At 37.5% G+C, this 22,445-nt stretch overlaps 2 protein-coding genes across 3 annotated transcripts; one reads left to right on the top strand and one right to left on the bottom strand.

The window, feature by feature from the left end:
* Positions 1-263: 263 nt before the first annotated feature.
* LOC128671018 (uncharacterized protein) lies at positions 264-9,938 on the top strand. Its single transcript, XM_053747092.2, has 18 exons — positions 264-581; positions 1,151-1,229; positions 1,316-1,451; positions 1,717-1,881; positions 2,113-2,341; positions 2,997-3,220; positions 3,747-3,922; positions 4,369-4,598; positions 4,875-5,051; positions 5,283-5,467; positions 5,983-6,184; positions 6,457-6,606; positions 6,834-6,946; positions 7,728-7,875; positions 8,432-8,639; positions 8,976-9,148; positions 9,358-9,438; positions 9,716-9,938. Exons 1-18 carry the CDS (start codon positions 363-365, stop codon positions 9,824-9,826), a joined length of 3,006 nt encoding a protein of 1,001 aa, XP_053603067.1. The 5' UTR covers positions 264-362; the 3' UTR covers positions 9,827-9,938.
* Positions 9,870-22,376, bottom strand: LOC128671017 (uncharacterized protein). Of its 2 annotated transcripts, XM_053747089.2 has the most exons (14): positions 21,851-22,376; positions 20,935-21,032; positions 20,418-20,506; positions 20,017-20,169; positions 17,945-18,087; positions 16,806-16,931; positions 16,361-16,452; positions 16,175-16,268; positions 15,609-15,765; positions 14,999-15,170; positions 14,406-14,628; positions 13,853-13,945; positions 13,582-13,729; positions 9,870-13,453 (listed from the first exon to the last, which is right to left on the bottom strand). In XM_053747089.2, the coding sequence occupies exons 1-14, from the start codon at positions 22,049-22,051 to the stop codon at positions 10,671-10,673; spliced, it is 4,572 nt and encodes a 1,523-aa protein (XP_053603064.1). In that variant the 5' UTR covers positions 22,052-22,376; the 3' UTR covers positions 9,870-10,670. The 2 variants fall into 2 exon arrangements, with proteins under 2 accessions (XP_053603064.1, XP_053603065.1); XM_053747090.1 differs by lacking the exons at positions 20,017-20,169; positions 20,418-20,506; positions 20,935-21,032; positions 21,851-22,376 and adding an exon at positions 19,092-19,520.
* Positions 22,377-22,445: the final 69 nt, after the last annotated feature.

The following is a 22,445-nucleotide window of genomic DNA, read 5'->3' as shown; positions in this document are numbered from 1 at the left end:
GGGCAAGACCAAGATGAGACCTGTAACTTCCGGCAGTGGGTATTATGTACTAGAAAATCCCCACATTATTGTTTATTACTTAACATTAAACTGGAGTCTGTTGCCGAGTTGTAAATAGATACTTGAAGATAAGCAGGGTACTTAGCCAAGTTTTTATTTATTCCAGTATAATACATACTTACTTAATGAATGTAATACTTAAGTAATTTTTAATTATGTTTACTTCGTAAGGTCTGATAACTTCATCAGATTGATGTATGCCTGACCTCTCCTATCAGTTGGTCCATTGCCTTTGAGTTTATAAGACGGGTATTAACATGAGAATTTAGTTGATCAATTAAAATTTTATTGACAAATTAAAAATGCATAAGTTCTTACACGGTATTGGCTCTAGGGGTATTTTTAGCTGTAACGGAAAATATTCTAAAGTAAAAAGCGGAGTTTTCAAAAAGGAAGCACGATGTGTTGCGACGCATATGACGTCAGAAAACTTGTTTCCCGATCGTACAGATTTCCCAAGTAGGCATATTGGACCTAGAGACCAAGATGTTGTGACTATGTTAGATTTGCTTGGGTATAAGGTCAGTATCTTTTCCTCTCATCGTAATGTTTAGAGATAACTAATGCTAATATAAAAAAATATTCTCAGGTTACATTCCGGTTACATTCTCGTCTGTGACGGGTATGCAAAAAAACCTTAATTTTTTGATGTTTCTGCTTTGATTTTGCCCCTCTGCCTACTTTGACATCAACCCTCTTTGGGAATGGTGCTGTGTCGAGTTTTCCGCGCATAGGAATGTCGCCCCGTTCGACATTTATGCGCAGGAGAGGACATGCTATTTATACTATTTAAAATAATGTTTTTTCCATAGGTAAGTAACAACTTTGAATTCGCATACCTAGGTAGGTATTTGATTCCGAAGGACCAAGTAGAAGTGCGCAATCGAACTGATAATGATAGGAACATCGATAAATCAGTACATACATCAGAATTCCTATCGATTTATACTAGATAGAAATGTATAGTAAAAATACATTTTTAACAAACATAATAGTGACAGGCACTGTCCAACATAAGTGATTAACATCCCCCTTCTCGTTTCAGCGTTTTTGTTTATAATAACCCATTTAAAAAACAATTCCATTATAGAGTCTCGATCAGCTGACCAATGATGCAGTTCCCAAGAAAATCCAGCTCCATGGTCTAATGAATATAAATGAACCAATAAGTAAGTCCATATAATTACTATTACAGGTGTTTATAAACTTTTCATGACTGTTATATTTGTACTCTAAACTGAATTTGTACTTTCAGGCGAATATGATCTTATTGAAAGAGTGCGAAAAATTGCGGAGAAAAATCAAATATGGCGGTCTTATATCGGTATGGGTTATCACAACTGCTGCGTCCCTCATACCATAATGAGGAACATGTTTGAAAATCCAGGATGGTAAGTGTATTTGTTTTTCGGATATACTAATATTTTTAAAATTTTGTTTTAATTTATATTGTCGTAGAATCATAAAAAATATATGATAAGATTGTTTACATATATAATCTCGTCGTCTATTTTTATACGGTTTCATTAATGGATAGTGTGATTCCTAAAAAAGGTTTTGGTGTAATTTATAATGATTAGATCATTGGACGGATAGCAGGCGAGACGAGCCGCTAATTACATAAAAATAATAAGTCGTTATTATAATTAATTCTAGGACAACGCAGTACACGCCGTACCAGCCAGAAGTATCCCAGGGCAGACTGGAGGGCCTGCTCAACTATCAGACTATGGTGAGCGATCTCACCGGGCTCGACGTGGCCAACGCCTCCTTGCTGGATGAAGGCACTGCTGCTGCCGAGGCTCTGTCCCTATGCCATAGGTATACCTTCATTGGTTCATAGATATTTGTGACGTCCCACTGGTAAAGGTATTTTGTATAGAATTTAATATAATTTATTCGCAAAATACACATATATAATATGTATAGTTTTAAGTGAATTGGTAGTCCCAGTGCTTCTATCCACCAGTGGTCGAAGCACTTTTATGTAGCTTCTGAAGCGTGATCTCAGTAGATCTTAATGTTTAGTTTAAAAATCGCTGTACTTTACAGGCACAACAAGAGAACAAAGTTCGTAATCTCAGAGAGACTGCACCCTCAGACGCTTGCCGTGGTTCAGACGCGACTGGACGCTCTTGGTTTAGAGTTGATAGTGTTGCCTGATGTGAGGCAAGCCGACTTTGCTCAGAGGGACATTTCCGCCGTCCTTCTGCAGTGCCCTGATACCAGGGGATTGGTGTATGATTACTCGTCTTTAGCCGAACAGGCGCAGGAGCATGGGGTAAGATATTATGTATGATAGTAGTGTGTTGTAACAAACATTTATTGTGATAATTTTCGATGTTTCGAATTTTCAAAAGCGAAACTAGGTTCTCTTCGAGCCTAAAAAGTGTTCCTGTCCACGTTCATGTGTTCATGTCCACGTTCATGTGTTCATGTCCACGTTCATGTGTTCCTGTCCACGTTCATGTGTTCATGTCCACGTTCATGTATTCATGTCCACGTTCATGTGTTCATGTCCACGTTCATGTGTTCATGTCCACGTTCATGTGTTCATGTCCACGTTCATGTGTTCATGTCCATTCATCAAAGAAGTTTTGATGAATCATGCAAGTTAACTTGTGGTAGTTTTTTAGTTATGCATATTTTTGTAATCTGTACTTCGTAAGTTATTTGAATAAAACAGATACGTTGAAAAACCGCTGTAAATTTAGAATGTATAAACACACTTTGCGTGCCAATGGTCTGACGACTAGGGATGCCAATGACGAAAAATGTAGGAAAGCGGATACTGGTCTCCGACGCTCAACTCAATTGTTTAGGAAGCAACCGGGAAAACGCTCAGATGTGAGAGAGATAGAGAGTTTGAGAATTGCTAATTGTTGGATTCGGGAAATATCGATGCGGGGACAGATGCTTAAAATGTTCCGTTTTAGACGTTAGTGGTAGTAGCGACGGATTTGCTCGCACTAGCGCTGCTGCGGCCGCCGGCAGAGTGCGGCGCGGCGCTGGCGGTGGGCACGTCGCAGCGCCTGGGCGTGCCGCTGGGCTACGGCGGCCCGCACGCCGGCTTCTTCGCCGCGCAGCACCCGCTCGTGCGGCTCATGCCCGGCCGGATGGTCGGCGTCACTAGGGACGCGACTGGACGAGACGCTTATAGGTGAGTTGCGCCCCGGGGCTTCGCTCCCTTCTGGATAAAAGTATGTGTTATTCCAGGTTATATTCGACCCGTCTACCAAATTTCATAACAATCAGTACAGTAGATTTTGTGTGAAAGAGTAAGAAAACACATACACAATGTGTATGTATGTTTCTTACTCTTTCGAATTTATAGTATTAGTAAGATAGGATTACTAATTGTTTTCTGAACTAGCTTCGCTCGCACATAATAAATTACATGTTTAATTACACTTTCCTCAGGAATCATACTATCTATTGGTGAATACCGCGTGAAAATCCGTGCAGTAGTTTTTGAGTTTAACGCGGTATAGCGTTTCATTTTATAATATGTAAAGATGAACTAGCGATCCGGCCCGGCTTCGCACGAAGTCTACAATCCTTCAGGAATAAATTATGTAAATAACGGTGAAAATTAAAGTGTACAAAATATTCTATTGCATACTTACAATAATACATTACATGAACATGTATATGTTGTGTGTATTGATATGAGTTTCCAATTGCAGACTAGCTCTGCAAACCCGCGAGCAGCACATCCGGCGCGACAAGGCGACGTCCAACATCTGCACTGCGCAGGCGCTGCTGGCCAACATGTCGGCCATGTACGGCGTGTACCACGGGCCGCAGGGGCTGCGCGACATCGCCGCCAGGGTGCACCACGCCGCGCTCGTGCTCGAACATGGTAACTGACATTGTGCTTGACAAGGTTACATCCGACATCTGTACTGTGCCTGCGCTGCTGGCCAATGTGTCGACTATGGCGTGTACCGGCACATATTTTTTGTCCCTTATCGTGTGCCCGGTTTTGTAACGCCCAGTCTACCGCTTTGTATGAAATGGGCTGCGAATTGCATAGAAATGTTCTATCTCATTTGGCTACGCTAAATCGTCGTCTTAGGTTTGTTATTTTTGCATGCAGGTGTGCAAGATATTGGCTTATGCGTTTCCGCCCTTAGGAGGGCGCTTGTTAATTGTCTGTTCGTTGATTGATTTTTAATGAAAAAAATACACAAAACAAACTCAACATTCTGAAGCTTATATCGGTTTAGCCACTACTCAAAGAGAGAAGAAAATAATAATAATATTTTTTATTAATAACTATTCTTCTATATTGCCATCGTCCACCAGGTATCAGACAACGAGGACATAAGCAATCAAACGACGTATTCTTCGACACCCTACACATCATGCCTCTAGCGGAGCACGATGTAAACGCAATAAAGTCGCGTGCGCAACAAAAGAAGATCAACCTGAGATACTTCGACGATGGTGCGGTGGGCGTGGCCTTGGACGAGACCACTACCATGCAAGATGTCGACGATCTGCTGTGGATCTTTGATTGCAAAGATGTCAAAGAGGTAATCAAATATGGTAAAAGTTAGGAACGGATTTTGTACACACCAGAATTATTAAATAACGCAGTAAATGTATTTTTTTCAACGACGATAAAAATAAAATAAATAGCTCTTGATATTAGTTCTTAATAATTGTGGTTTTGTCACGAAAATGAAAATACTGAAATATGATGTCTCTACGTGAATTTTTCTAGCGTTTTTTTAGATTATGTTTCCTATATTTATAATAATATACATTACTATCACAAAATTATATGCAAGAAAATTTGTGTGTTACAGGTTATGAACGACGAGGGTGTAAGAGCTCGCAGTATCCTGAAGGGATCCTTCAGAAGAACCTCCCCCTACCTCACCCACCCCGTGTTCAACATGCACCATTCTGAGACTAGAATAGTCAGGTACATGAAACGATTGGAGAATAAAGATATTTCGCTGGTACACTCCATGATTCCTTTGGTAAGTTATTCTACTGCTATATTTTTGTTAAGAAATGTGATAGCTACGAAAGCTATCTTCGCACATACAAACAAATGGATATAAATATACCCAATGTGCTATTCCAGTATATCATATATTATAGTATATTTGTAAACATAGCCGTTGGGTTTCCTAAAAATAAATAACTAAAATCCAAACTTTCGCGTTTATACATATTAGTAGATGTAATATATTGATTTTAAATTTCAGGGTTCTTGTACTATGAAACTGAACTCTACGACAGAGATGATGCCGTGCTCGTTCAAGCATTTCACTGAAATCCACCCGTTCGCACCTCTGGACCAGTGTCAAGGGTATCACACGCTGTTCGAGGAGTTGGCCAAGGATTTGTGCGCCATCACCGGCTACGATCGAGTGTCGTTCCAACCTAACAGGTAATTATACAATGCATAGTATTTGATACAAGTACGTAAATGTTGGCTAAATATACGAAGCGGTATTTTCGTATGATGCGTGAAATAAAACATTCGAACTATAACAGTACAATCCCTTGCCATGCTAACTAACCACATTATATCCTACACAATTGTCTCATCACTCAGATAACCATAATCATAGGACATAAAAAAGTAAATTCCATATCACACAGTCACTTCAAGTATAATCACAGAGAAGTGGACGAAATAACGCCACAATATTCTCTCACTAACCAGTGAGAGAATATTGTGGCGTTAAAGCTGAGTAACCACTCAGCTTTTTCACTTATAATAACAAAGGAACATAATCGCATCAAACGGCGCCAGCGCTAAGACTGAGTCATTAAAATGTTTAAATGTTAGTTATGAGAGAGATGATGCATATACGATATAGCATATATATACGATGTAACATATATAGATAGGATAAATATATAGGTACAGTCAGTGAACACTCCGTCATATATTTATAGTGGCGCTCAGGGCGAATACGCGGGGTTGCGCACGATCAAGCGCTACCACGAGTTCCGCGGGGACAGCGGGCGCAACATCTGCCTGATCCCGGTGAGCGCGCACGGCACCAACCCCGCGTCGGCGCACATGGCCGGCATGCGCGTGGCCGCTATACACGTCACCGCCGCCGGCGACATCGACATGGCGCATCTCAGGGACAAGGTTCTTATTAGCTTTGATTATTTCTTACTAGCTTTTGCCTGCGACTTAGCCCGCGTACATTTGTTTTTCCGGGATGACAAATATCTTGTGTATATGTAAATGTCAAGAAGATTGTGGTGTGATGACACAAGCCCTCAATAAATCTATGTAACCTTATTGTATTAGTTCATTGACTGTTATGAACTAGGTTAATAAATATAAATACATTGGTCAGGCGTTTTATCAGTCCAGCACAGCGGGTCCTAATGATCCTGGCGATATGCTATGTCCAGGTGGAGGAGCACAGCGCGAACATAGCGTGCCTGATGCTGACGTACCCGAGCACGTTCGGCGTGTTCGAGGAGCGCGCGGCGGACGTGTGCGCGCTCGTGCACGCGCACGGCGGGCAGGTCTACCTCGACGGCGCCAACATGAACGCGCAGGTAACTTAATCATAACACAATTTACCATTCTTCTTTGCTAATCGAAATGACAGTCTAAATTATAATTACTATTAGAAATGTATTGTATGGTTGGTATCAATAAAAGGTTAGTAGTAACAATATTTACAGATCGATCTCTAGATCGATTAATTTGTCGTTGTTTAAATTGTACTATGACGAGGATTTTAAAAATTAAAAAGTTTAAATGAACTTTAATTTAATTTTAGGTGGGTCTATGTCGCCCCGGAGACTACGGGAGCGATGTATCACATCTGAACCTACACAAGACATTCTGCATTCCTCACGGAGGCGGGGGACCCGGAATGGGACCGATTGGAGTGTAAGAATAGCCTTAAATTTTATATAAGAATATATGAATGAGGGGTAGATGGATAGAGTAGGACGCGTGTGAAGCGACACTCCCTACTTTATCCATCTACCCGTCATTTATATAAAATCCATTACCATCGATTCAGGTATATTTCATTCTTTGATTTTATTCAAAAATTCGTGAAACGTTTAAAGTCGAAAATTGAATCTATATTTAAATAAAAATAAATAAATAAATATATTAGGACAAATCACACAGATTGAGTTAGCCCCAAAGTAAGTTCTAGGCTTGTGTTATGGGATACTAACTCAACGATACTATATTTTATAATAAATACATATACAGATAAACATCCAAGATCCGGGCCAATTAATTGACCCGACCGGGGATCGAACTCGGGACCTCTCGGTTCAGAGGCAAGCATTTACCACTGCGCCACCGAGATTGTCGGCCACTTACATTTCCCGTTGATTACGCTATAACTTGAGATTTTTATCGATATTATTAATCTTTTTTCTCTTTTAATTTTTGTAATACAAGACAGTGTTCTTATAGAAAGAAAATTTTCAGAAAACTTATTGATTTTAAAAACTAAATCTAATCTAAATCATTGCTAAGTTAGGTATTTGTATAGTTGCAATATATATTTTTATATGTCCACGTATTTATTTTAATATTCAAGAATAATTATTATTTTTATTTTTAAATTAAATCGTTTAATTTAAAAATTTGATTAATATCAAGATTTTTTTACACAAATGGTGTTTATTTTCATTTAATTTTTTTATAGGAAAGCTCACTTGGCTCCATTCTTGCCGTCCCACCCCGTGGTGGACCCGCTGGCGGACCTGGGCGACGCGGCGCACAGCTTCGGCTCCGTCAGCGCCGCGCCTTATGGTTCCTCAGCCATTCTGCCTATTTCATGGGCATATATAAAGGTCAGTTATAATTCCATACTAATATTATAAATGTTAAAGTGTGTTTATTTATTCTTCTTTCCGCCAGAACGGAGCGAACGGATTAGATTGAGTGGATTTTTGGTGTGGAGATAAACTATCTTCAACTGGAGTGACATGGATACTATTTATATTATTACTATATTACCGCGGGCGACGGCTAGTAACTTAATAAAAATAATTTAGCACATCAACTCGTATATTATTGAAAGATTAGTGTAATGTTTTCACTAGTCTGTTTATGTAGAGTATAAAATTGATTTTTGACGAACTACGTGTTTGTAGCTACTCAACATTGATTGAAAAATAAGTGTTGCCAGAAGAGTACACGCTAAAATTCACATTCCATTTGGATACAATATAAATATTTTTTATTACCATAAGAGACATTCCTTGTTGATCCACATATAGGTTCTATAATACTATTTTTCTCTTCGATCCACTGGATTCTAATATACTTTAATCATTGGATAGTAGTGTTTCCATTCTAGTCGCTTTAATTTTTTTTTTTCAATCGATAATTGCTTGTACATTACAGATGATGGGACCGAAAGGGCTGAAGCGCGCGACGCAAGTCGCAATCCTGAATGCAAACTACATGTCTCGTCGGCTGGAGGGACACTACAAGACGCTGTACAAGGGCGAAAGAGGTTTGGTCGCACACGAGTTCATTATCGACGTCCGGGACTTGAAGAAAACTGCCAATATCGAGCCGGGAGATATCGCTAAGAGGCTCATGGACTTTGGTACGTATTTTTTTAATAACCATAAATATTTTATTAATTTTTTTCTCAAGTTGGGCTAAATTTGTAGAGAAGTATTTTGTTTCTGGCGACTTGCTTATAATCTGAGATATCCCCGTATTTCTCATGGCTGAGGGTCGTGGTCATTACGTGAAATGAAACACACACATCTTCCTAGGTACTGTTAACGGAGTGGTTTGTCATTGCCTTATCCAACAAGTTTCCGGACGTTCAATAAATCTTACTTTCGACCAATATCAACTTTAATTGTCAATCAAGTCAAGGCGTCCCGTACATCTTTTTGTATGTTTAGGGTTATCAGATTTCATGTATGTTTAGGTTTCCACGCGCCGACCATGTCGTGGCCGGTGGCGGGCACGCTGATGATCGAGCCCACGGAGTCTGAAGACTTGCAGGAGCTCGACAGATTCTGTGAAGCGCTGATCACCATCAGGAAAGAGATCAAAGACATTGAAGACGGAGTCTTGGATAAGCGATTAAATCCCCTCAAGGTGAATTTCTTTTGATATTAGTTTTAAATAATTATGGTGTGTGGTTCGGCCATAGAATAGGACGACTTCATATCCTCCTGTGGATGTTGCACGAGGCGACTATGGGAGCCTTGATAGCTGATAGGTAATATCATTCCTATGTAGGGTTGGCGTTAATAAAAGTATTTTAGCTAATTTATTGAATAATAATATATTTTATTATTTCGTAGATGGCGCCACATACACAAGAGGTGGTGATATCAGAAGACTGGAATCGTCCTTACTCTAGGGAACAAGCTGCATTCCCGGCTGTAAGTATTTGCTACTTCTTCGTCTTGCTTCATAGTCAGATATCCTCCTATCTTGCTTCCGACCACCATTAAAATAATAACAAAATATACATTTCAGTTGAGAAATTCCAGTTGATGATATAAATGCAAAAGTTTGTGACTTTTTGAAGATGTTTATTACTCAATCACATAACTTTGATAATCGATAACAAATGTTTGTTACTTAATGTTTGATAGGTGTTTGTTACGCAATCAGCGGATTAATACCTATAGACAAGATATAACTTTTTTTTTTCAGCCATTTGTAAAAGGTGAAACGAAAATCTGGCCTACAGTTGGACGTATCGACGATATGTATGGTGATAAGCACCTTGTATGTACTTGCCCACCTGTTATTGACGATTTTTAGTGTATTATATGATAAATAACATTTATTAATTTAAACACATAAACCAGCAGTTGCATAATGTATATATTTTTTAATATTGTCGTATAATAAATATTGTTCTCTAACAACACAACTCTTTTCATTTGCAAAGATAGAATTTCAATCCTATTGCGTTATAAACATCTATTATTTGCTTTAAATTATACTAATATTGACATAAACAAGTAGCCTATCTACCTTAAAGTACATTTTTCGTATTGCGAAGGATTTTTACAATAACAATAAATGGGATTCAAGGCAACTTGTATTTTTGATCCTCTCTCACATTGTTTGGAATACGAACAGCTTCTTTTTACATACCTACTACTCTTTTGTTTTTAAAATTACTGAAAAGTTTCCTACATTTTTAAAATCTTAAATTTAGCTAGGCTTTACGTATTCCAAGATTAAAGAGACTTTAGTGGATAACTATAAACACAAAAACAGTAGTAAATTGTACATAATATTTAAAATATATCTACGTAATATATATTGATAATCTATACAATAAGATAATAATATCAAAACAAATAGAACTGCAAAAAGAGTTTTAAAACCCGCATTAAGATGACGTACCGATACATAATATATAGAGCTACCTATATTTCTAACGCAAAAATGACAATGTAAAAGTAGTATTCAAAAAGGTTACAATACAACAGCAGGCAAAAATGCTGTTCGTGATTAGATATATTAGTGCTGTCGATTAATGAATACGACAAAACTTATATCAATATTGAGAGGCCCAGTTTTATATGGGTAAAGCAAGGTGTCGTAATACTGTAGCGCTAATTGTCTTGCGTGGTAATGCTAAAAGTACTTAAAATTACTTTTGGGGAGAGCTGACAGTATCTTTTGGGTACATACCCAGCCTGACTCCGAGCTCTTTTGGCATCCGCATCACTGGGCGAGTCGGAAACGGGTGATAGGACCCCGTAGACGGACTGCGTGGATAGGACAGGGATGACAACGTATTGTCGGTTTCTATAGTAAGTGAAGTGATAGCACTGCAAGTATCATCAGATTCCACTTTACTTTTATCATTTCTTTCTAAAATATCTTTAGGTAATGTGGGCGTTTCTCTAGGAAATATTTTAGGAGAAATTGGCGTAGATACTTGATCGAGTGACGTTATTTGACATAACGTATCACTTGAATTACTTTTAGCTTCCGTAGGTGAATCATCTTCTACGGATGGTTCATAAGTAAAACTAATAGATGAAGTTACTATATTAGCAAAATCACTAACTTGGCTGTTATCAGTCTTTGATAAATTTTCACATACTTTCGGCCCTTTGTCTACTGTTTTACTACAGATGTCACTAGCTTCAGATAATACAAAATCGTTATATTTACTTGATAAGGGATAATTATAATCATTAGAAGTGAAACGTTTTTCACATGTGGATGTATCCTTGCGTTCTGAGGACGGTAAAGTGATGGAAGTCCTGGACTCGCCGGAAAAAGAATGACGAGTCCATTCAGGTGTTGGTATTGCCTTTACATCATTATCGAAATCATCTTGAATCGATATGTTCGTTTTCTTTCTATATTCATAATCAAAAGTATCCCTTGAAATCGGTGAAAATTTTTTGGTGTCACATTTTGCAAGAAATCCTTTATTTTCCCATCCATACAAGTCAGTTTTGTTACCTAAACATTCATTGTTAGGTGTTGTAATCGATTTTATGTTCTCATCATTTCTAGATGAAATATTGCGAACTTCTAATGAAAAAGGATCATCGATTGATATCGGCCTTATTCTTATGAAATCATTCTTTTCAGCTGTCTCACTATTGACATTTCTTTTTCTACAACCTATTAAAGAATCTGATGTGGACTCCTTGAGTAAAGGCGAATCAACTAATTTACTTTCAATGGTATTTACTAAAATAACTTCTTTTTGTGAGGTTTCAACTTCTTTTTCCGATGTATGTTTAGTTTCTTTACTACTTGGTTCAGATATATTTTGTTTTGTTAAAATTCTACTCAGAATTTTAGAATTTTCTTGAATTATTTGTAGAGCCCTTTCACTGTTTTTTCGACCAGATTGAAGAATATAATCTTTTGGAGAAAATATTTCTTTTACTTTTACTTTATCAGGTGTTTTTAGTTTTAATCCGGGATCCGATATTTGAATTTCTTTCTGTTTTACGTTACTTAAGTTTTCTTCAATAATGTCATTTTCATTTTTTTTCGCTCTTGGACTTGGGGTAGAAGTTTTAAAACTATGAGTTTGAGGTAAAGATGATGCTCTTTCAGTTTCGTGTTTTAACAGTTTATCAGTACTGCTCATATGTAGTGTCAGTGAATCAGGTTTCTTTGGTATCCGTGAATGCCGTCTTACTGGTCGCCTATTCGGAATTTCAGAGTTATTTGGATCAGTTACTCTAGCACCGAAAAACTCTGGACTATGCTCGAAATATTTATCAATTTTTAGTTGAATTGGTGGTTCATCTTCACTTACAATAATACTCTCTGCGTCCGGACTTCTGGGCGGAGTTTCTATATCCGACACGTTTTTATCCGATAAATCTATATCAGGCACAAAATTGGGATACATTGTAAAGCTATCAATGATGTCTGGAGGTCTATTGGAAATTGAATCAGTAGGTTCGGAACTATGCAACAATGATTCGAATTTATAATTATAAGGAGACTTGATATTCATAGAATAATTACAAGGCGATATATCAACAGGGCTCAACTCTGTGAAATTTTTACCAAGTTTTGTTAAATTTGTAGGCCTAGTAAGTTCATTTTTAACAGTAGCTTCGTCAAACTTAATATTTAACCTTTGGCGTACTTCATTTTTATTTATTGAAAAAGGAGATACACTTTGAAAAGGACTTGTAGGTTTAAACATATTATTTTCTGACCTGCTGATGATGCTATCATTAAGTTTACCTTCAAATCCATCAATGTACGTGCGTAGAGGCTCTCCAGCAGCAGAGTCAAGATAATCTGTTATATTTTTCACAGATTTAGCTGTGGAAATATTTTTTTCTTTATCCGGTGAAACTTTGATGTCCTTTAAATCAGGAGAGCTACTAATTATTTTATCTTTGAAAATTGGAGAGAGGGTAGATTTATTTACCTTATTAGGAAAGTTAATGTTTTTTACCTTGTCATCGTCTGGTAAATCGGGCTCGGAGTCACTGGCATTTTCTTTGTTATCGCAGAGACTCGTATCAGTGCTAGACGCAGTATGTGAAGAATAAGACGAACTTTCACTTGAACTACGAGATCTTAGCGAAGCTATCATTTCATTGGCTTCTAATTCAGATACGATGACACCGTCTCCAGCTTCATCCAAATCGATAGAAGCTTTTCTTATTTTTTCTTTGACCTTTTCTTTTTTAATATCTTTCCATTTGACGGAGTTACGTCTGCTTAGAGATTTTTTACTTTTTTCTTCAATCCAACTAATTGTTTCATTTGGACGACTAGGTGAACTGGATTCAGTCTTAAGAGGCGATGAAGCCAATCTAGAAGGTGGCACAGCGCCCGGAGGCGGGCCGAGTCTTCTGCCACGAGAACTGACAATAGCGTTTTTTCCCAGTAAAAGATTATTGACTGTGAGAGAGGTTGGGGAAGTAGGAACTCCGACTGAAAAGCAGATTAAATTATAAATGAGATATTTCTCCGTTTGCCATTAATAAATATTAACGGCATTATAATTTATTTATGTTGTCAACATATTAATAAAACTAATAAAATTAAACTAGTAGTCTTACCTGCTGCATGTCGTGCGCAGGCCGCCGCTAGAATGACATGCGCTTGTCTCTGCCTCTCGCGCAGACGAGCGTACTGACGTTTCAGAGCTCCGATATCCAAAGACAACCGGTCTCCAGCACCAAGGCGGTCTTCACGTCGAGGCATAACCTATAATATTTAAATTATTGTGTAAGATTTAATGATGCTAAAATTTATGGATTGAACGTAAAGTGAAGTTACTATAGACTGTAATTTTTTTATGGAGTACTCTAAATTTTTAAAACAAGTTACCGTTGCTAGGGCCAGTTTATTTCCATCATCGCTTGAATCGCCTTCATCCTCCGAATAGAACAAACGAAGTCCACGTTTTGTCATTGATTGCATCTAAAAACGTAAATAATTTTACTAAACTTAGTAATTTTTACTCTTATTCTCTCTCTGTTTATTATAGTTGAATTGAAACTTTCACACTTGTTTCACACATTTGATCATTATGATCGTGTTTGATTGAAAGGTGTAAAAAACATATTTTCAAGAAACGTTGCTAACGAAGTGTTTCGTTTTTTTTTTCTTATAAAATATTAATTGCAACCTAATAGACAAACTGGATAAATCTAAAGTTTGTTTCGCAGATAGAAAATCCAACGTTTGTGAAACACAATTATTAACGTTATCTGTTCGATATGTTACATACAAGCAGACATAGATATGCATATAATATACTTTATCAGTGAGCAGTGAAAGAGGTCAAAGGTTTTTTCAAGGATCAAACATTTTCTCTAGAGGTGATTGACATAAAAGTATAGTAAAACATACAAGAAGAAGATTCTTTTGATATCCTAACCGCAGAATGTAGTGGTGGTTGACAGACGGGTGCGGCGTGCACCGCGGGGGGCGCGGGCGGGGCCACCCTGTATCTGTGCAGGCTGCGCAGGCGCGGCAGCTCGGGCGCGGACCCGAACGACACCACCCGCGCCACTAGCGCGTCCCCCGCCGCCCACACTTCCCCCGCGCCACCCCCCATGCAGCTGTAGAAATCGTCGGCCGATCTCGCCGATAGAATCCGTCTGGAAATTAGACGTGACAGTACCAACATTAAACTGAGTGAAAACCTACTTTGTATCTAGGATCGACAAGCTCGGTTCCAACACCCGGAAATTCCTACCAGGTGACGCTGTCTGACACATTCAGAATCGGTTTGGTATTGGGAGTTGCCAAGAAAACCTAATAGTAAGTGGGGTTTCTCGGCTAATAATCTACGTGATTATGGAGCTGTACAAACCATGGTCCATCTTTGATAATGTTCGAAATGAGAGGATCATTTCGAATCTCAATGAAAAAGAAGGAATTATACAATTTAGCATTGTTGTAGTTATATGCTGATTGAATAGAAAATCTATGTTTTGTTGCTAACAAATATTTCCAGAAACTACATACTCCTGCAACAAATCCCATATAGCTAGTGCTGTGAGCAGCAACACCTCGTTGCCGTCCAGCAACACTAGATCCCAAATCCGCAGCAAGCAGTCGCGAGGCAGCCACGTGGCGTACAGCGTCAGGAACCACTGCATTGTGAACACGTCTGGTAATGGAGGCTCCACGCCTCCACCTGTAAACAAGAGAAAAATTTCCGTATTTTTATACTACTTAATTTTATGCATGCGAATGTCTGTCAAGCTTTCACGGCTAAACCCCTGAGCCGATTTTATGTTTGGAATAAATATAGTTCGGGGTACACTTATGCTACCGCGCGAGGAGCTGCGGGCAACAGCTAGTGAAAGATAAAATCCATTGAGCAATACAGCACTTTAGAACACTTTATTCCTAAGGAGGGCATGCGGTCGGTTGTAAGATCACAGCCGAATCTTCAAAATTTTAAAGTTTTTTCTTACGCTGGTCTTCTTTGCTTCACAACCCTGAACGCGACCAGGAACACTTTAGTGTTCTAAAAACAGTGTCAATAGATTAGAAATCTCGTAATTGTGTTTCTCGTAAAGAACTATCCTTTTAACACGAACACAACATATTGCATATTACAATTGATTACCATCTGATATTCTCTGTAAGTGATCCATGTGGTTCGCCAGGCGGGGAATGCGTAGTCTTAAAAGGTCTCTGAACGCAGCCATGTCTGCTGACAAGCCTCGAAGATCGTCGGCAAAATAACCCTCAGGTAAGACAGCTTCCACTAGGTAAATCATCACCTACAATGTAATAATAATTATTAAATCATTTACATATTTCATCCAAGTGGTTACTTACTGAAACTTAGCTGTAGAGACGGTACACATTTATTAAATTAGTTAGTGTGATTTCTTAGTTGAAAACTAGCCAAATTTGTACATTGTGTTATCTACTGAACTTTAATATATTTATATAGAAAATCCCTTTTTGGTGCGATAACAAATAGAATTGTCGTATAAAATTTTCTTTTGTTTTTCGCGTGTTTTTGGGGAGAGTTGTTGTTGTTATGTGAAACATAGTTAAAAAATCAAAATTTGGCTGCTGTTAAAAGTCTCCTAATGTGATATAACATATTTCAAAACGGCCAATGGTAACTTAGGTAATGATATTACGTACTTTGAGCAAGTACAGTTATTAATAAAAAAATACCTTTAGAGAATCGGATTCAGATTTCTCCATTACTTCTAAAATAATAGCAGCTAGCATGTTAAACCCTTGGCAGTATCCAACGTCTTTATTCCACCTAGAAAGAAACATTTAAATTGCTTTGACTATAGTATCTATAACATATTTTAGTACAAATTTATGTATTTTTATTTCAAATCATGTATTTACCTCGCATAAGCCAACAAAACTCTACGTAGCATTGCTTGATTTTCCCTCCCTTCGGTTCCACAGAAAAGGGAACAACCAGTGCGGTGCAAGTCCTGCGAAAATCAAATTAGGTAATTACTTTTAAAATTTAACCTACCTAGTCTTGTAAACTATCTCAAAGTGATTGTACTCGTAGGTATGTAGTGTATGTGATTTATCTCTTTCCCGATTGGTAGGTATTTATTTAACCAATCGATACTATTTACAATTCATAATTATATACATCCTTATCTGTATCCATATTGAAGAGCACAGAGTGCCTGTAATTTGGGTTTATGTGAATGTCGAAGACAATGCAAAGTGGAGAAAATAATTAAACCCTTTGTACCGACGCCTAACGACTGAGTAAGAAATCGGAAAAATGCTCACATGAGAGAGACATGTTATATGAAAAATGAAATCGTACTTTAAGGATCTGTGCACCGAGTTCAGTGTCATCGGGCTGAGCGGTGCCTCGGAAGCAGGCGCGCTCAGCGGCCGGCCACTCCACGCCTCGCGCCGTCAGGTGTCGATCCGCCAATGTTAGCCATAGCTGTTGGTTGAGGGTAATGTATACGTATCTCATTGAACTACTTATTATTAAGCTTATTCCCAGGCTCAAGTGTAAAGAAAGCGGCGCAACATAGATAAGATCTACATTTGTTAATTCACGTCCTTGGAGTAAAGGGTGCGGTAAAGTTTGTTGTGCCACTTCTTCTTCAATTGCCCATTGGAAGTCGGCGGTAGACTAAGTTTTAAGTAAATTTTTGACGTCAATAAATGATGTAGGTACATATATCGTCCTAAGGTAAGCTAAATAATTTTGAATGTTAGAGATGCTTCATCGCAGGAAGGAAAAGGCAAGGAAAGACCTTTTAACATAAAATTATAGTTGCCGTCAACAAATTCACTAAATAAATATTAATAATATTGCAAAATCTGTGGTTTTTTAAATATCTAATTAATCTTAGTCTTGATTAGCTAAACTAATTTTAACAAAAGAATAATTAGTATTTTATTTTGCAAAGTTATTCTCGAGTTCTTGTTAAAATTGGTTAAACAAATTATTTATGAGTAGTATTCATTTTCAGACTTTCAGAATTGCGTCTTTGAAGAATCCAAACACGTCATACAAAACTTTGATTACTTCATCACTTTGGCGCGGAAAGGTTTTCGTTCTTTCTTTCATCTAACAAAATAAAAAGACATTTTTAGACCTTTGATGTTGTTCGAAGTGCGTAGAGGTAAATTTAACAACCTTTTGTAAATAAATGTACTTAGGTACTTTAATGGTGGAATATATTCTTTTCTGTGTATATCTATCGTAGATTTCAAATAATAAACAAGTGGAAAAAACATGTAGCTGTCCATCAATTAGCCTTGTTTAGTAGTTTTTCAGAGCATTTAGAAACAATAAAATGCAAAATGGTCCTAGTTTGATCTGATGCAAATTTTTCTTCTAAGAATTTTCTTTGCATATTTCATTTCCCTATCAAAAGCTTAAGCACAAGGTGCACGAATATAATCATTATATTATAGGATATACGTTATTGTGTAATTCAATACCTTTTTTCGGAAGTGTTGCGGCACGCCGGCGGGCAGGCGAGCCACCAGCCTCATGGCATGGAGCCACTCCGCGTAGCCGCCCTCGCCGGGGCCTTCGCCCCCGCCGCTCGGCCCCACTCCGAACCGTGCGCCACTTTCCCCAGCTACACAAATGTTATTAATTCAATGAAAATAGTTTTTATTAGCTACATGACTAATAAAATGAGAGAAAACATTAAAAACTCGAATGGCGTAGACGATGTGCTACGCAAAGCCTACGAGCATCAACGAACACGTGTCACATAAACAGAATGAGAGAAGTGTTTACGTTAAATAGTTAAGTAAAGACGAATCACGAAATCAATTTTGAAAGTAAATAATATTATGTGAGCGTGCGTAGGTTCGGTAGGAATCAATCACAGGAATCAACATATTGGTACCTGGTATTATACTAATACATATATCTGAATTGTCTATATCTAAATTTTGATGATTTTCAACAATGAAAAACATTTTACTTTTCTTAATTTCTGAATTTAAGGAAAGTGAAAAATAATAGAATTAATAAAATATCTATGGATAAATAAAACTTGCTATTTAAAATTTATAATAAAATTGTTCGACGCGGTCACATGGAAAAATAATTTTAAATATTTTCTGTTTTGGATCAGAAAAATTAAAAGGTTTCTAAATTTTAATTAAAAGGCATCGACTCGTCCTAAAATATGACTTTTAAATATGTTTGGAATTTCAACTTTATTGGCCTCATAAAATATAATTGTTTTAATGTTTTTTTTATGGAACCAAAAGTAAATTTCACCTAGGTAATTGTTTTAACTTATTTAAAAGATAAGTTAATGAATTAAGTATGCGTATTTCTATGCAGATAGGTAATCAATAAATAAATGGGCACAAACTAAGGAAATGAAGAAAAGCGATTAGCAAGCGATTATAAGAATTTACATAAATGTGAAGGCCAAATTACTGCATATAAATTCATTAATCGAGAAATTATTTAAATTAACTTCGAGGTTATTAATCAAACTGGGAATAAAAAGGTCAATGAATAGGATAACATAATTAACCTCGGCTTGGATTGACAGGAAATTGGAAATCTACGCTTGATGGACTTCGTATGGATACAAAGAATATAACTTATATAAAGTACCTGAGTTGGCCCGTGACGACGCAGCCAAGTTTCTGAGGGAGTTCAAGATTGCACTCATCGGTCCTGCACGCCGTATACATTGGACAAGAAAATCATACCTCTAAAACTGCACTATACACTAAGTTAACGACCTAATCTCACTCGATGCAGTGTCACTGCGGCTAACCACGGATAGAACATTTTTCGCTACAATTTCACCCTGATAACAACACGTGAAATGGACTGAACATACAAACGCATCAAGAAATCTGTTCGGAAATGTGAATAATTATTTGCCATATCTCAATAGCATTTGGGACTGCGTAGTCGACCAGCTGATGCGATGTTTACTGGGAAAGTCACGAAAGGAAACGGCGCGGTGGGGTTTTGCACCCCGTACTAAGCAACGGACTGAGATTCAGACAGTAGCGACATGTGGCGCCACAATAAGGGAACACTCTGCTTATCAGGATAAAATATCGTTGGACGGTTTCGTGGTACCTCTTCAGAAAGCATGCGCAGTAGGCTTGCAAGGATTGCTGTGTGCGTAGCGTATCGATTCGGCGCCTGTGTACGCCAGTGTTGGCAGATTTACAGGAATAGCACTTTTGACTGGTAGTCTTTGAAGTGTAACGCTATATTCAATCCCTTTGAACTACACTACGAATGAAATGTTAGATCATCAGTTTGATTGGAAAACACCAATATTAAAATAGATTCCGTCAACTGGTGTTTCTTATGATTTATGATCGATAGAGAACAACTACAATACAACAATAGCAATGAGTTTTAGTGGAATTCAATCTCGATTCGATGATGTTAGATTACAGAATTCAATTTCGATTGATATACCTATTGAAATGAATATACCTAAATTGAATACGAACCAGTACCATGACAGATTTTTAAATCTATTTTCGATCTCTGTCAATCATTGGTGACTTACTGATATGTCGCAAGAGCACGGTGAATGCGGCACATACTCTCTTCTGCTGTCTTCGAAGACGATCTCGAACGCGCACACACTTTGCCAGTCGTTCCCCCGTCACTTGCAATCTGTACTCCCATTCGTTTATATGTTGTCTGAGTTCATCTATTTCTGTAATCGTTCAACAAACACAATGTAGACGGAAATAAGATATTTTGCTATAATGTTATTTTGTATTAATAAGCCGCGAGGTCACTCCATCCATTCCTCTCCTCCATAAGGAAAGTCAAAACTCAAAAATTGTGGTTTTTCAAATTGAAAATGACATCGTTTTTATTCATGTACTAGTGCAAAATAACTACCAAATAACAAATATTAAAATAATATTCAGAACAAATACTGATAACGATGGTAGATACCTAAGGATTCTAAATAACTGCGTTCGATGGAGTCTGTCTGCTCTCCGCAATTCGAATATGTTGACGTTACAGAAGCTTCTGAAGTGGATCTGAAAATTGTGACATTTGATAATACAAATATTCATTTGAACTAAAATTTGAATTAGAAACTATGTAAAGGTTTTTCAGCGTATACCTACTTCAAAGAAACGAGTGCCAAAAATAGGGCCCCACAAACTTTTTTTTGTAAATAAAATGGATTACCTACACTCATCTACCCATACTTAGCAATCACTGTGGGTCCTATGGTAACATAGAAATGGGTACAAGAGACCCTGAACAACAGACAAATATTTGTGGACACAAGTACATATTTGCTCGCGCTGGGAATATAACCTGGGATCACCAGATAAGTGACGAACCGGGCGTGGTGACCACTATGCCACGGAGGTCATAATACTACAACCACACTACAACATTGTCGAAAAGTTCGCAAATTTACAACATTTGAATGTTATTTAAATTGCTTCTGTCATACCCTTGGCTGTAATCCACGGCGCTGCTGTTGCTCCACGCTCTTTGGTCTGCGTATAAGTCGTCAAGTAGAGCTTCTACCAGCTCCTTAACGTCCCTTTTCTATGGAAAATAGAACTTACTCGTAACTATTACATTTTCATGAAAGAAATAGAAAAATAGCCCTAAATATCTTTAGACTAGACTGATGAAATGTGAGTCAGGTTTCAGAAGGCCTGTCTTATATCAATCATACTTAACTATGATTAAATTACTTTATTGACGATGGTAAGGAATGAACCAAGAAATTCATTACTCTCTTGGACTATGTCAATTATATTCCTTAAGGCCATTTAGTTGTGTTGTGTAATAAAGTCATTGGAGAGATGGGTGACATAAATCAATCCATACATAGGTATAATAAAACTGAAAAATGTGCTATGTACATATGAATGTTTATTCGCGCTTCACGCAAAAACTACTGGATAGAATTGATTGCGGTTTTCACAATTTTATAGCGAATTTTCGAACTTAAAATCTGGTGTAAGTTTCTTCGCGATACGTTGCGTTGCTTAGAACCCGAGATATTGATAATAATTTACGAGGAGCACTTAATAAACGCGGGCGAAGCCGCGGGTAAAAGCTAGTCATAATAGGTTCTAGACTGGTGGAGTTATGGATGGAGGCAAGTAGTGACATAATACACCTTATCGGTGTTCCTAGTTACACAAGTAAGTATCATTAATAGGTAAATTTTCCCGACCAATTCCCAAATAACAACACCGTTTCTCTAAATAATTTTATATATTTTAAAAAATTGATTGCGTTTACCATGACAGTTTTATAAAGATAGCTTTGTGATTAAGATTTATGGAATAGAATTTCTTGCGGGTGTTAGATATTTCTATTCACAACTAGAAACGTTTGGAAAAATGACTTACCTGAGTACAGTTCTCAAGGCGTAAGGGCGGTGGTGGCGGAACTGGCGGGGGTTTCTTGATGTTTCCAATCTTTGGTACCTTAATTTTTTTCTGTTTTCTCGTCATTTCTCCCGGTTTAAGGTCCGGAGTCAGAGCTGTAAAGTCCAACTCCAATCGCACCACTTTCAAATTTATCGGCTGCTGTACACTTATCGTTTTCATGTTGTCGTAAATAAATAGTCGTGTTTTATCTTAATATCAAAATATCAATACAAAAAAATTTACATACTTAACCTTAATTTATTTTTTTAGCTTTGTTGATGCAAATTTGACAGAAGTTTTATTTTTGTTGAGTCAGCTGATCTTTTTCAGCAGGTAACACCCCAAGATGTTAAAAAAAGGTTTGAAACTTTTCCAATTAAGTTGTTGACAATTTTAAAATTCAACACAAAGCTTTAAAATTTTAAAATTGCCTAAGGATTACGAATGATTGAGTTGTACTGTGCGGTGTAGCCAGTAGGTGGCTCGCGATAGGCGCCCACTCATTTGTTGTCGGTGTGTCGTCCTGATACTGCTGATACTGATAACGACTAATATATTCACTTGAATGCATGCC

This window comes from Plodia interpunctella, chromosome 6 (genome assembly GCF_027563975.2).
Source record: "Plodia interpunctella isolate USDA-ARS_2022_Savannah chromosome 6, ilPloInte3.2, whole genome shotgun sequence".
Lineage (NCBI taxonomy): Eukaryota > Metazoa > Arthropoda > Insecta > Lepidoptera > Pyralidae > Plodia > Plodia interpunctella.
Note: the sequence above shows the minus strand (reverse complement) of the source record. Positions and strands in the feature narration are given on the sequence as shown.

Excerpts from the sequence above, each read along its gene's own strand:
- LOC128671018 (XM_053747092.2), top strand. The coding sequence starts at position 363 with ATGCATAAGTTCTTACACGGTATTGGCTCTAGGGGTATTTTTAGCTGT. Across the intron at positions 5,052-5,282 it reads TACACTCCATGATTCCTTTG|GGTTCTTGTACTATGAAACT; the intron begins GTAAGTTATTCT and ends TTTAAATTTCAG. Across the intron at positions 9,149-9,357 it reads AGCGATTAAATCCCCTCAAG|ATGGCGCCACATACACAAGA; the intron begins GTGAATTTCTTT and ends ATTATTTCGTAG.
- LOC128671017 (XM_053747089.2), bottom strand. The coding sequence starts at position 22,051 with ATGAAAACGATAAGTGTACAGCAGCCGATAAATTTGAAAGTGGTGCGA. Across the intron at positions 16,932-17,944 it reads CGCAACACTTCCGAAAAAAG|CTATGGCTAACATTGGCGGA; the intron begins GTATTGAATTAC and ends CTCAACCAACAG. Across the intron at positions 13,946-14,405 it reads AACCACCACTACATTCTGCG|ATGCAATCAATGACAAAACG; the intron begins GTTAGGATATCA and ends TTACGTTTTTAG.